Source organism: Rana temporaria, chromosome 5 (genome assembly GCF_905171775.1).
Source record: "Rana temporaria chromosome 5, aRanTem1.1, whole genome shotgun sequence".
In the NCBI taxonomy this organism is placed as follows: domain Eukaryota; kingdom Metazoa; phylum Chordata; class Amphibia; order Anura; family Ranidae; genus Rana; species Rana temporaria.
In genome coordinates, this window is record NC_053493.1 from 159,271,267 (window position 1) to 159,286,741 (window position 15,475).

At 43.1% G+C, this 15,475-nt stretch overlaps 1 protein-coding gene across 6 annotated transcripts in view; it reads left to right on the top strand.

Moving 5' to 3' along the window:
- The window catches only part of COBL (cordon-bleu WH2 repeat protein), a 426,299-nt gene that overhangs the window by 112,016 nt on the left and 298,808 nt on the right, over positions 1-15,475 (top strand). For 3 of the 6 annotated variants that reach the window (XM_040353304.1, XM_040353302.1, XM_040353305.1), the window contains exons 1-2: positions 172-484; positions 13,757-13,954. In XM_040353304.1, coding sequence (XP_040209238.1) covers positions 315-484; positions 13,757-13,954 — 368 coding nt within the window. In that variant the 5' untranslated portion in view covers positions 172-314. Of the gene's footprint in view, positions 1-170; positions 485-13,756; positions 13,955-15,475 lie in introns of those variants that run through there. The other 3 variants (XM_040353300.1, XM_040353306.1, XM_040353303.1) reach the window with 2 other exon arrangements.

Here is a 15,475-nt window from a genome sequence, read left to right on the forward strand (position 1 = left end):
CATATCATGTTATGACACAAATCATGTGGAATAAATATTTCATGCTGGTCATCTAATTCAGCACTGTCAACAACATTTTAAGAATTGTGGGAGTTCTATACTGCAATGTAATTATAACCATTAGAATGAAACACTATGCTGGAATATAATTATAACTATTAGAATGAAATTACTCATAGTGTTACCTAAGAGTCCTACTACTGCCTGAGGATTAGGAGGGTTGTAGTTACATTACTTAATATCAACATTAATGAGTAACTATCTGAGAAAAACGCTCTTAGGACTTTGACTAGCTAACATAGCAGACTGCTGTGATGTCTTGTGCTGTACGCTGGCAACCTGCAAAGGACTTTATCTACTCAGATTCAGCATCTTCTGATTTAAATGGAACAAAACATTACTCGTTATCTCTGGGCGATCTGACGAAAGAGAAAAAAACTCGCAGCTTAAGAGTTTCTCTAGGAAACTATATATTCACCTCCAGGTATTTGTGTGAGCTAATGAGGCTTTGTATTTCAGTATATACATGATCAATTGTATCTTAAAATGTGTAAATATCATTTTATTACTGCAGAAAAATCTAGCTAAAGCATTTAGTAAGTTCCAGTTGTGTCCTATGGTTAAATACACTAAAACACACATAAAGCAGAATGTTTTATTATTGTATTATTATTATTGTATTATTTTTATTTTAAAATGCAGGGTGACGTTGTAGCATTTGTAGCTATTTTTTTTTGTTACTATCTTTTTTTTGTGGAATATGTTGTGTACTATAGAATAGGTGTATTTTGGTAAGTACAACAAATTGGTATTAAAAATTGAACATTTTATTTGAAAATGGTATGTACCGTATTTATCAGCGTATACAGTAACACGCACCCTAACTTTAAGAGGGAAGTTTCGAGAAAAAAACTTTCCAAAGCGTATAACACACAGGCACAGTTTACCCTCTATTTTCAGGGTAAAAAAGTGAGTGTTATACGCCAATAAATACGGTATATTATACAGTACTCATTAGAGGCAGATTTTATTCTTCATATATCGTAAAAAGCTAGAATTATATATAGCAATGCTTAGATATAAACCCTTATGTGCATCATATATAGTTATGGTTGGATAAAAAATGTATTGGATTTAAAAGCGGCCTTGATTTAGGTAAACATGCTTGAATGGATTCTTGATGTTGGGCTGTTTTGCCATTCTTTGATGAACTACTTTTGATGCATAGGCTTGACCCTTAAAATATTTATTAACCCTCCTGGCGGTGTTCCCGAGTCTGACTCAGGGTTAGATTTCCGTGCTGCGATCGGTAACCCCGAGTCAGACTCGGGCTTGCCTCGCAGCATCCACAGACAGTGTTTACTTACCTTGTCCCTGGATCCAGCGATGCCACCGCGCTGTGTGAGTGAGCGGGTGCTCGCTCGATTCACACAGCGTCCTCCTGTGCCGCCGATCTCTGTTCCCTGTGACGTTACGACGCACGGGAGCGGAGAACGGCGCCAAATTCAAAAACGTAAACAAACACCTTACATACAGTATACTGTAATCTTATAGATTACAGTACTGTATGTAAAAAATACACACCCCCTTGTCCCTAGTGGTCTGCCCAGTGTCCTACATGTACTTTTATATAATAAAAACTGTTCTTTTTCCCTGCAAACTGTAGATTGTCCATAGCAACCAAAAGTGTATTTTTATGTCAAAAATGGTTTTAGATCAGCTAGAAAACAGCGATAATAAATTATAATCACTGGCAGAATTGTGCGATAGCGATTTGTGGGGAAATTCGTCATAAAAAAATAAAAGTAATGACAGCGACAATTCTGCAACTGAGCACATTTCAGTGATTTTGAGTTGATTACATTATTGAATAATTTTTATTATAATTATATTATTATTTTTTATAATTATTTATAATTATTTATTATATTATAATTTATAATTTTGTTTTTAAAAAAAATGGCATACCCGGGATGCCTACAAGACTCTTGTTTGGTCAGATTTAAGTGAGTTATTCCTAAGAATTACAGGCCTACAGTATAAAACGCTAAATTTCCTTGCAAATAATGGTACCGCTTTCAGCACCTTTTTTCTGAAAGAATCATACCGCCAGGGAGGTTAATACCTATAATGGCGGATGCTGTGGGCAAATACTACACCATAGCCTCCATGGTAAATTGGCTTATACATAATACTAACAATTTATTCTGTATTTTTACATTCTTGAAGTTATAATATACTCTGCTGCAAGAGAAACAAATGCATTATTGTTTTATATATGCTATGAATTTTGGATCCTGTCTTAATTAGCATTGATTATCATAGGAGATATGCATTTTTTTATTGTAAAAAAGCTCCACAAGAGGTAAATCATGACAATTTAGGTAAAGATCAAGTTAGGTAAACATTAAAAAAAATCATAGTAGAGAAAAGTTTAGCCAACCAAGAAGCTTTGTATGTGGGGGTTACTAGGAACCTGACCAGCTAAATGGTGCTGTGCACATTTGTTGCTGAACTGAACATAGATACAAAAAAAAAGCTCATTGGTCTTCCTTGTGGCTAATGCTGATAGCTATGGCTGAGCACCGTTGAGTGTGTGAAACGCATCAGTTTTTTATCCTGTACTCTGCTGTGGTTTGTACTTTTGTTATTTTGCACAATAAAGGGGTTTTTTTATTGGAGTGCGGCTGTCCAGACCTTCCCTCTTCTAATGGATAATGCTGCCAACCCTAAGAGCCGGTTCACACTGGGGCGACCTGGAACCCAAATTCAAGTCGCCCCAAGTTGCCCCAAGTCGCGCGGTCGAGAAAATGAATGGAAGTGAATGGGAGCCGTCTTAATGTACACTACTGCAGTTGCTCCGACTTCAGAAAAGGTTTCTGTACTACTTCAATCCGATTTCTAGGTGACTTGTAGGCAACTTGTACCCATTGATTTCAATGGAAGTCGCCTCAGGCCCCGTACACACGAGAGGATCCATCCGCTGGAATTGATCCGCGGATCGGCTCCAGCGGATAGATCCCCTGGTGTGTACAATCCAGCGGATCTGTTTCCACGGATTTTTATCCCCTGGGATGGATTTCAAGCGGATAAAAATTTGAAGACATGCTTTCAAATCTATCCGCTTGAATCCATCCCAACGGATTGATCCGCTGGTCTGTACAGACTCACCGGATCAATCCGTCCGAATGAATCCCCCGCATGCGTCGTAATGATTCGACGCATGCGTGGAATTCCTTATATGACAGCGTCGCGCACGTCGCCGCGACGGCGACGGCGCGACACGTTATCGCGATGGGATTTCGGCGCGGATTTCGATCCGATGGTGAGTACACTCCATCGGATCAAAATCCTCGCAAATCCTCGAGAGGATTTATCCGCGGAAACGGTCCGCTGGACCGTATCCGCAGATAAATCCTCTCGTGTGTACGGGGCCTTAGAAGTCGGATCACTGTCTTAACTGAAGCAACAATACAGGAAGATAACATACATTTCTCAGGCAAACCCCTCCCTCTGCCTCCCTCCCACAGAGCTGATTGTTGTTTGATTGGCCACTGGAAAGCCTCCTGTCCTGGAGGCAACTTGAAGTTGCCTTGTAAGTTGCCTGATGATTCATACTCAAGTCGTGTCCAAGTTGCCTCCCAAAGTCATGCTAGAAGTCATGTTGCCCCTGTGTGAATGGGCTCTAAAGCCTTGTACAGTACACACAATAAGAAGAATATCGGATGAATGATCATCACTTTTTTGTGCATGCTAGTTCATATATCGAAAACGAAGAGATTACTAAACTTAATAAAATTCTTGTGCAACAGAATACAACTTCAGAAGTAATGTAATGTGTTGTATTGTAGTGTAATTTATTCTTTCGTTTCTGAGCATGTGAAGTCTTGCTCTTCCGATCGTCCAATTAGGTATTGTACAAGATTTTCTGATCATGTGCGCTAGGCTTTAGCATGCTCTGGGTGAATAGATAGTGAACAGTTTAGAAAAAGATTTCTGGACAATAAAGGCAGCAGGCTGTATAACATTTTGTCAGCACATTAGCTGCCAAATTGTAGCAGTCATTGTTGAAAAACTGCAGTTACCTTATACAGTAAAATAGAATAAAAATATAATAACGTGAAATAGAAACAATACAAATATTATTTATAACATTAGCTTAAAAATATAACATAGAGCTCTAGCAATTGTTAAAAAAATTAAATAAAATTTATCGTTAGAACAGGGGTCTTCAAACTGCGGCCTGATGGCCGGATGTGGCCCTTTGCTAGCCTTTATATGGTCCTTGGAGTACTATTTCTGGCAATGATATAAGGGAATATTCCTCCTACTGACACCAACAATGGGGCACTATATCTTCCACTGATACCAATGATGAGATAATATTACTCCCAATAATGCCAATGATGGGGCATTACTCCTCCTCCTACTGTCCTACTGACCACAAACCCTGAGGCCATGCATACTCTTGCTGGGCCCGAGAGCTTTTCTACTAGCCACAATCCGGCCCCCTAAATTCTGAAGGACAGTAAGCTGGCCCTTTGCTTGAAAAGTTTCGAGACCCCTGATTTAGACCAACTATTAAAAAAATCTTACATCGCCGTAGAAATTATCCATTTGAATTAGTTAATATGATGTTTACCACCAAAAAAAAGGCGTGTACAGTGTAATGCTATTCTCAACTATTACATTTTCTTCTTGTAGATTTGCAAGTCAATAATGAATACATGCTGATTAGAGGTTTGCTGTGGTTATGTCTTATATGTCGCATCTAAGAAATGCTCCAAAATCTAAAATAGAAACAAAACTAACTTTGTTATTATATCTGTGTGTGGTACAATACATGCATAGCTCCCAACTGTCCCTGATTTGGAGCAATGTCCCTCTGTCCCTCTGTCCCTCTTTCCACCTCATGTGTCCCTCATTTTGGTCTGATCTAAATAGTTGTATATACAATGCACTGTTTATCTTTCAAAATGTGTTTTCCTGTGCTAAATCTTTCATCCAAATTATACATTTCAGTATTTATACATTTTAAAAGCCAATGTAAATGAATAGTAGTGGTAAAAATAGTCCCTTGTGGATTCAATTAAAATGGTTGTAGAGGTACAATTTTTTTCCCCCTAAATAGCTTCCTTTACCTTAGTGCAGTTCAACTTCATTTACCTCATCCTTCCATTTTGCTTTTAAATGTCCGTATTTCTTCTGAGAAATCCTCACTTCCTGTTCTTGTGTCTGTAACTCCACACAGTAATGCAAGGCTTTCTCTCTGGTGTGGAGTGTCGTGCTCGCCCCCTCCCTTGAACTACAGGAGAGTCAGGACGCATACTAACACACAGCTCCTTTCTCTATCTGCAACGTAGAGAGCGTCCTGACTCTCCTGTAGTCTAAGGGAGGGGGCGAGCACAACACACCCAGGGAGAAAGCCTTGCATTACTGTGTGGAGTTACAGACAGAAGAACAGGAAGTGAGGATTTCTCAGAAGAAATAAGGACATATACAAGCAAAATGGAAGGATGAGGTAAGTGAAGGAGGACTGCACTAAGGTAAAGGAAGCTATTTAGGGATTTTTTTCTTTACAACCCCTTTAACCTTTTTTTGTTTAATTCTTCTTTAAGGGTGTGTGGCAGGGGGCGTGTCCTATGCCTAGACACATTTGCTAGTAGGTGCCCCTCATTCCCATCTCATTTTTTTTTAAGGTATGTACGTGTGTTAAAGCGGGGGGGGGCCACCCAAAAAAAAACATTACATTACATTACATTACATCTAGCAGAGGCAGCATAATAAGGACATTTAGTTTTGGCAGGTAATTATTTTTTTTTCTCCGTACATACCTTTATATTCTGTTTTTGTCCAGGGCTTTTGGGTTCCGATGACTACGGGACTGGGCGTTCCTATGCTTCTGTTCGATGATTGACGGCTTGTGAAACAGGTGACCTGTCGCACAATGCGCGTCACCAGATGTCGGGAAATAGCCGAGCTGCGAGTCGGCACTATACGGCGCCTGCGCAGTCAGCTCTACACGCCGTATAGTGCTGACTCGCACCTCGGCTATTTCTGGAAATCTGGGGACGCGCGTTGTGCGACAGGTCACCTTTTTCACAAGCTGTCAATCATCGAACCGAAGGATAGGAACGCCCAGTCCCGCAGTCATCGGAACCCTGAGGCTGGGATAGGAACGCCCAGTCCCGGAGTCATCAGAACGTGGAAGCCCTGGACCAAATCAGAATATAAAGGTAAGTACGAAAAAAAAAAAAAAGACCTGCCCAAAGTAAATGCCCTTAATATGCTTAGTCTAATGTTAAAAATTAGTTTTTAGGGTGAACCTCCACTTTAAGCCAATTATCCTCAGTAAAGCTGTTGAGGATATTTACCATTTCTCTTGTGAAAGCCCTTTGCAGGCAACATAGGGGTCAATGACACCTTACATTACGTTCAGTTAAACAGCAACAGGATGCAATGTGGCTCAGCCAGGCAGTACACTTTTAAAGATCTTTTACTATAAAAATCCTAATTAAGGAAGAACCACAAATAGCCTACATTCTCTAAAACATTTCTAGTTAAACGATGTAAAAGATGCCTATGCATTTTTGCATCTGAATTCTTAATGATATAGGCAGTGAGGGGGGAAATAGTGGAGTATATCTATTTGTCCAGAAAACTAGTAGCATAGATTACTCTTGGAAAGTGCTCAGAATTCACAAGTCATCTGTGATATACAGAATCAATCCCAGACATGAACCTATCCTCTTCCAGCATTACAGACCTGGATGAGAGCACAAGATCACAGAATATTGCACCTTCACTTTCCTCTACTGAGAATCAGAGTAGAGGAAGGTAAATATCTGTGGGTTATTAGTAACTGCTCATCAGCCATGGGTATGGACGTCACCACTCGGGCTCCTCCCTCCTCCTTTCCCAGCCGCCGGGCCAGTAGGAGAGAGGAGTTGAGCCTCGCCAATGTGCAGTAGGGTTCCCGGCATTAAGCCATAAAGTTTCACTGCCGGGATCCCTTACTCGCAATGGAGGTGGCATGCACCCGACAGCTGATGGAAACATCAGCTGTGGTGCCGACATCGCTGGACTCCAGGACAGGTAAGTGTCCGATTATTAATTATGTGCAGCCAGGGATGTATTTAGGTTTTGTGCTGCCTTAGGCCTGACTAAACTCATGCACCCCCTAATTTAAATATGACCCACCCCTTCCTGTCAAGGCCACACCCCTTGCGGTTTAAGACCCACCCTGAAATTTTCAAGTGGGGACACTAGTTCTGATGGCCTGGGGGGGGGGGGGCAATGGATTCCCTTAATTTGCATAGATTTCCTCTCACTTCCTGTTTGGCTATGGGGCAGGAAGTAAAGGGAAATCTCTGCAATGGGACAGGGATGGTAAAAAAATTAAAGCAACGCCCCCCCCCCCCCATAGTTGCAGAATGCCAACTGCCCACATACTGGAAGCAGTGCGGCCGATTTATGGGGGTGCTGAACTAATTTGCCTAACAGTGTAGCGCAAGCCGGCGGGGACACTAGTCCGTGCTGCCCCCCTGCAAATTGCTGCCCTAGGCCTGGGCCTTGTTGGCCTAGGCCAGGATACAGCATTGTGTGCAGCTGCTGGTTTTTAATTTTTGCAGCTGTGGGCGGACCTATGAAAGAGCATGTGTCCACCATGTAACAAAACCAAGCCAATCACCAAACACCAGGACTGTCACAAGTGTGTTGAGGAGAGCGTGCTCAGCCCTGTGTAAGCTCCAACTAGACTGGATCAGAATTTTCACAGGGCTTCTTTCCTCACCATGGGGGGCTCAATCAAATTAATTGTGACCCTGACACTTAACCCTAAAACTGAACACTTTGGGGGAGATTTACGGCGGGGCGAGAGCTCCCATAGAACAACGAGGAAATAGAGAACATGTTCTCTATTTCCTCGCCGAGCTCCTCGTCGGCTTCCTCGGCCGAAAGTGTACACACGGCCGGGTTTCTCGGCAGAATTCAGCCAGAAACTCGGTCGGAAGCTGAATTCTGCCGAGGAAACTGGTCGTGTGTACGGGGCCTATGAGATGCTCGGACACCACTTGGAGACGTTCGGAGTCACTCAGGAATGGAGTGTTTCCAGGTGTTTCCGAGTGTCTCAGAGCGTCTCCGGCGTCCCCACACCTCTGTCCACATGCGGTACTGCACACCCTAGAGGCTTGAATCCTGCTTGTCTTGCGAGACAATGCTCACAATTTGAGTCAGGATCTTTTTTTTTAAAACAGCTTGTATTGCGAAATGCTCATAAACCGAATTATTAGCAATGCAAGGTTTTACTGTATTGTAGACTGAATCCAATTCGAAAAATTTCACAATCTTAAGTGAAAGCTGCATGAATCTTGAGTGCGAACATTTATAAATAGATCCCTAAATATTTCCTCAGATTATTAGTGCAATTTAGGAAAATGTTTATTGTAAACTATTTCAGATAACCTTTAACCACTTGCCTACTTTGCACTTTTACCCCCTTCCTGCCCAGGCCAATTTTCAGCTTTCAGCGTTGTCACACTTTGAATAAGTCATGCAACGCTGTACCCAAAAAAATATTTATAATTCTTTTCACACAAATAGAGCTTTCTTTTGGTGGTAGATGATCACCACTGTTTTTTTTTTTTTTTATAGTTAGTTATACAATTTTGCAAACATTTACTGATGTGTGCTGATGAGGCTGCACTGATGGGCACTGATAGGCTGCACTGACGGGCACTGATATGCCGCGCTGACGGGCACTGATAGGCTGCACTGGTGGGCACTGATAGGTTACACTGATGGGCACTGATAGGTGGCACTGATGAGCACTGATAGGTGGAACTGACAGGTGACACTGATGAGGAGGCACTAATGGGCACTGATTGGCAGCACTGATGGGAACTGATTGGCAACACTGATTAGCAGCACTGTTGGGCACTGATTGGCAGCCATAGTGGGCATTGATTGGCATCACTGGTGGGCACTATGGGGACTGCCCCGATAATCAGGACACTGAAAATCACTGCCCTGACTATAAGTGACATTGTCCCTTTAACACAAGACGGTTATCAGCTTTATTCTTTTCTCCTCACGCTGACAGCATGAGGAGAAAAAAGCCGATAACCGGCTTGTGATGACATCCGTGATCAGCTGTAATGGACACAGCTGATCACGTGGTAAAGGGTCACTGTGATTGGCGCTTTACACAATCTGTGATCAGCGGAGTCCTTCGGATCACAGAGCGCGCCGCCGCGCGGGAAGCGTGATCACGGAGGACATCAATAGACACCCTACTTTAGCCGTCATTCGGCTATAGCAGGGGTGGCAACAGGGTAATAACTTTTGGAAAAGAGGAACAAACGTTTATGATAGGTGTACTGTTTTGACGCTGTTATTAACTTGTAATTACATGGCAACTTTAATCTAAAACATAATTATTTACAAACACTGCAAATTAAATCGACTCTATGGAAAATCACTGACATAAGGGTGTTTGTTGACCATCAAACAATGACCTATAAGGTGTTGTATACTGGCGTGGGAATACAGGTTAAATGTAAAATGCAGTGAAACTACATAACAATTTTCATTTTTTAAATACATGTATCAATAACCTGGACAATGTAAACAGAGCACATTATTACAAAAGCAAATCTAGAAGCAATGGTTGGTTTCCTTTAGTGAAAACACTAGGGGTTGATTTACTAAAACAAACTCTGGTGCAGCTCTGCATGGAAATCAATCAGCTTCCAAGTTTTTTTTTTGTCAACTCTTAAAGGGGTTGTAAACCCTCAAGGTTTTTCACCTTAATCTCCTTTGGGTACAGGCCCCTAGATTGCCATGGTTACTGCTTATGATTTCATTAGTACAATTCAGCAGTTCCAATCAGTTTTTTCCTAGACTCCTTTCCACTTCTTAAGCCTCGTACACACGACCGAGAAACTCGACGGGCAAAACACATCGTTTTGCTCGTCGAGTTCCTTGTTAGGCTGTCGAGGATCTCGGCGAGCCAAATTTCCCCATTCCCGTCGAGGAAAAAGAAGACGTGCTCTCTTTTTGGCTCGACGGGATCCTCGACAGTTTCCTCGTCGAAGTGTACACACGACCGGTTTCCTCGAAAAAAAAAAAAAAAACAGCAAGTTTCTTGCTGGTTTTTGCTGAGAAACTCGGTCATGTGTACGAGGCCTTAGGAGCCTTTGTACAACTTCCATTGTGCAAGAATAAAAAAAAAAATAATAATTCTGGACACCAGTGCCGGCCCAAAACATTGTGCTGCCTGGGACCAAGAATGAAACGCTGCCCCCCCCCAGAAAAAAAAATCACGCCAACCAAAAGGCCCCCACATTCATTATTTTATATCATGATAACTAAAGGGGACCCGTCATGGCTCTATACATGTATAAAGGAGTATAAAGAGGACCTGTCATTGCTCTATACATGTATAGGAGTATAAAGAGGACCTGTCATGGCTCTATACATGTATATAGAGGACCTGTCATTACTCTTTACATGTAAAGGAATATCAAGAGGACCTGTCATGGCTCTATAAATGTAAATAGGACTATAAAGAGTACTTGACATGGCTCTATACATGTATAAAGGAGTATAACGAGGGACTGTCATGGCTCTATAGATGTATAAAGAGAACCTGTCATGGCTCTATACATGTATAAAGAAGTATAAAGAGGACCTGTCATGGCTCTATACATGTATATAGAGGACCTGTCGAGACTCTTTACATGTAAAGGAATATAAAGAGGACCTGCCATGGCTCTATAAATGTATATAGGAGTATAAAGAGGACCCGTCGTGGCTCTATACATGTATAAAGAAGTATAACGAGGGCCTGTCATGGCTCTATACATGTATAAAGAGGGCCTGTCATGGCTCTATACATGCATATAGGCGTATAAAAGGACCTGCCATGGCTCTATACATGTATCCAGGAGTATAAAGGGACCTGTGAATTGCCGCCGGCCACAATGTCTTTTGCGCAAACTAATCAATGTACGCTAATTGTGTTTTTTTTTGGTACCAACAATATGTAGAAGAATACATATTGGCCTTAACTGAAGAAAATAGTTTATTTTTCTAAATTTTGGGGATATTTATTATAGCAAAAAGTTAAAAAATATATATATATTTATAGCACAAAAAATAAAAACCGCAGAGGTGATCAAATATCACCAAAAGAAAGCTCTATTTGTGGGAAAAAAAGGACATCAATTTTATTTGGGTAGCGGAGCTGGCGGAACGGACTGGCAGGCATCAGTATGCTGCCCCCCTAAAAGTGCTGCCTGGTACCCATGGTACCACCCGGTCCCATCATAGGGCCGGCCCTGCTGGACACAATGTAGAGCAGGGGTCCCTAACCTTTTGAGGAGCGAGGGCCACTTTACTGGATAGGAAACCGGTCGTGGGCCACAATGAGTAGAGCGGACAGATAGCAGGGTTGCAGATATGCAGAGTTGGATACAGCCCGCTCTACTCTATGGGCCAGGATCTGATCAGCCCAGACAGAAGAGGATCCATCCCCTTCTGTTTTTTTTAAGTGGATCGGATTGGAGAAAGGCAGATGTAAAAGGACACAAGCCCATTTACATCTGCTGCTCTATAGAGGTGAACGGAGGGTCCGATTGGGTGCGGGAAAAAAAACAGACAGGCGGACCTGATCGGACCGATTCTGTGAAAGGGACCTAAGGCTGCTTTCACACAGATGCACTGCGGTACCGGCACCTAAACTGACTTAAAGCAGAATTCCAGCCTTTTTTTAGGTTTAATAAAAGTCAGCAGCTAAAAAAGTGTAGCTGCTGACTTTTAATAAACAGACACTCACCTGCTTCACGGTCCAGCGATGCGGCCGTCCGGAGCTCTCCACCCCTCTTTGCCGATGCCTCTATTCACTCTGTGGGCACCCGGCCGTGACAGCTTTCGGCTTCACAGCCGCGCTGCGCACCCTGAGTGGACAGGCGATCCCCTGGGACCTGTCACGTGTCCCAGGAGATCGCCTAGAGGGAGGGGCCGCCTAAGGCGAGAGGAGGAGTCGCAGAGGCGGTCCCTGGGCGGAAGTAGGAAGTGGGACAGGAAGTCCCACTCCTACCGAAGCCCCCACCCCCCCCCCCCAAAAAAAAATTTGCATGCCAAATGTGGCATGTAAGGGGGTGAGGAGTGCTTACAGAGGAAGTTCCATTTTTGGGTGGATCTCGGCTTTAAATTTTCACTTCTTCCTCACAATTTCTGCAGGTATCGCTTGCTGCTGCTGTCCCCAGGCGGATATGGCTAGTGGCTGCTGCTGGTTGTCCTTCAGGGTTAGTACTGCTGTTGGGTCCTGCTGGTGGGTGGGTACTGCTGGTGGGTACTGCTGGCTGGTACTGTTGGTGGGTACTGCTGGCTGGTACTCCTAGTGGGTACAGGTGGCTGGTACTGCTGGTTGGTACTGCTGACAGATACTGCTGGTGGGTACTGCTGATGGGTACTGTTGGTGGGTACAGCTGGATGGTACTGCTGGTGGGTACTGCTGACAGATACTGCTGGTGGGTACTGCTGGCTGGTACTACTAGTGGGTACTGTTGCTGGGTACTGCTGGTGGGTACATTTGGTGTGTACTGTTGCTGGGTACTGCTGGTGGGTACTTCTGGCAGATACTGCTGGGTACTGTTGGTGGGTACAGCTGGATGGTACTGCTGGTGGGTACTGCTGACAGATACTGCTGGTGGGTACTGCTGGCTGGTACTACTAGTGGGTACAGTTGCTGGGTACTGCTGGTGGGTACATTTGGTGTGTACTGTTGCTGGGTACTGCTGGTGGGTACTTCTGGCGGATACTGCTGGTTGGTACTACTGGTGGGTATTGTTGGTGGGTACTACTGGCTTGTACTGCTAGTGGGTACTTCTGGTGGGTACTGCTGGTGGGTACTGTTGCTGGGTACTGCTGGCTGGTTCCCAATGCACCATCCCCGAGCATCAGTGTAAGGAACGAAGTCGGCGCTGGAGAAAGCATGCGGCTGCAGTAAAGAGCAGATCCAATGCTTACTGTATCTCTCCTGTCCCAGGCAGTGTACATTTGGTATCACTCTGCCTGTGACAGGAGCCGGCGCTATACAGGAAGCATCGACTAAGCTCCCTCTAGCGCGGGCTCTGTTCTTCGCACAGATGCTCGGGGATGGTTGGTCGGGACCCGCGATCTGCGTTTGCCGACCCGCCATCCCAGAGCAGGAGGTGGCGGGCCACATTAGAGGACGTTACAAGCCACATGTGCCAGCGATTGAGCACCTCTGATGTAGAATATGCTGATCTAGATAACACCCCTCTAGACTAGGTTTTTCCTGTGTGAAGCTGTCCATACGTGTTGCAATCTGATTATACAACCTCCTATAGATTTACCAAAGCTATGGATTGTGAGAACCAACCTAAAAAGGCTATTTAATTTGCGTCCAGTAGGACAAGCCCTAAAACGCTCTACAAATGCGCAATCTGAATGTCCAATCTCCTTTAGATCTATGAACATAGATCTATGATCTACCTGAGGGTCAGTCTGATTGGAAACAGACCTTTAGGAAGGACCTTATATTCTCTCATTTTGATAAAGCTAAAAGAGGATTCTACAAGCATTTTACATTTAGATTGTAAGTTTTGCACTAAATAGTTGCCAGATCTAAAGTAAATTGTACAACCAGACTGCAGATAATTTTAAGATGCATGACAGGTCATATAAATATTATTATTTTTTATTAATAAATCTATTCTTATTGTTTTAGAAAGAAAATGAAGGCCCGTGCTCCTCCTCCACCTCAGTCCACGCCAAAACCTCGCATGGAGCACACGTCGTCTACCGAGTCAGATGGCACAGGAAACCAAAGTCAAGAAGAATCAAAAGAAAACGTCTTGCATCGGAAGGTGGATATCACAGTATGCTTACCAGATGGCCAGGAAAAAACAGTCAATGTAGATGGAAGGTAGGTTATACTTTGGTAGACTAATTAGTGCTTCTAATTATGATTGGTAAGATTTGAAGTGACACTTTTTCTATAGTTGAATAATCTGTATATTAGTTTATATACTTTCTTAAATTACTGTTTAGCTTCCAAACCAAAGCAATGTAAAGAGTAAATAAACATTTCCCTAAGGTTTCTTTACTCGCTTGCCTCCCACCTCTCTAAGTAAATCTAGGCAGTATGCACCCAGGGGCCAATGTCTGAAACTCACACTGCTTGCCGTGGTTAAATGCTCAGTGTGTGCATGAGGCCTAAAAGTACATTCCTTCAATTGCTTCTATTATGAAATGAACACCTTCTATTCTGCCTGGCTTACCTAGGGCTTATGCCGCGTACACACGATCGAAATTTCCGACAAGAAATGTTCGATGTGAGCTTTTGGTCGGAAATTCCGACCGTGTGGAGGCCCCATCGGACATTTTCTGTTGGAATTTTCGACGCAAAAATTTGAGAGCTAGTTCTTGTCGGAAATTCCAATCGTCTGTATGCAATTCCGATGCACACAAATCCTACACATGCTCGGAATCATTGAACTTAATTTTTCTCGTCTCATCGTAGTGTTGTACGTCACCGCGTTCTTGAAGTTCGGAATTTCTAACAACATTTGTGTGACCGTGTGTATGCAACACAAGTTTGAGCCAACATTCCGGCGGAAATACCGATCGTGTGTACGCGGCATTACTCACTGTTTATTACCTCTGGTGCTCTGCATCCTATTTTAAAAAAAATTCTACAGCTAAACTACAGGCAAAGGCTGGAGAGATTGTATTTCTGACCATCCAGTCTTGGTATTTTCACAGGGGATCTGATCTTTGTGTGCTGCAGTTTCACTTTCACTTACAGATCTCCTGCCCTGTGAATGGACAGTAAACCGAGAAACAGCATGAAGAAGAGTTCATCTCATGGCCACTCTGCAATCTCTTACTCCTCCACAAAAATACATGTAATATTTCTGTTCAGCACACACCAACACAACATGTTGGTGTGAACTGAAAGCACAGGTCGTAGGCAGATTACCTTGTTCTTGCATCAAGACTGCATTGAGCAACTTTACCTAATGCATCTCAACTCTGCTGGGTGTGATTGAATCCTAAAAGTCGGCCAAGATCTTTTTCATATTCACGTGTTATCAGTGAGAATGCAGACAGTATAGGGCATTGTGAGCAAAGGTATGACCTTATCATTTTGCCATTGTCCAGACGGCAGGGTGGGAGTGTGTTCCCGACCAAATTTGGTTGCTGCTGCTGCTGCATTGAAGTTCAACCATCTGCCTTGGTTGTCTGACAGGAGTACTTTGAAAATATCACTGGCACAAAATTACAAATACTTTGACAAATCATATAAGTGCCTATATATGTACTTTAACTGCATATTTAGCCACTTGCATGGATTTTAAAGCGGGGGTTCACCTGAATTTTTTTTTTAAAAGCCAGCAGCTACAAATACAGCAGCTGCTGACTTTTAAAAAATTAACACTTACCT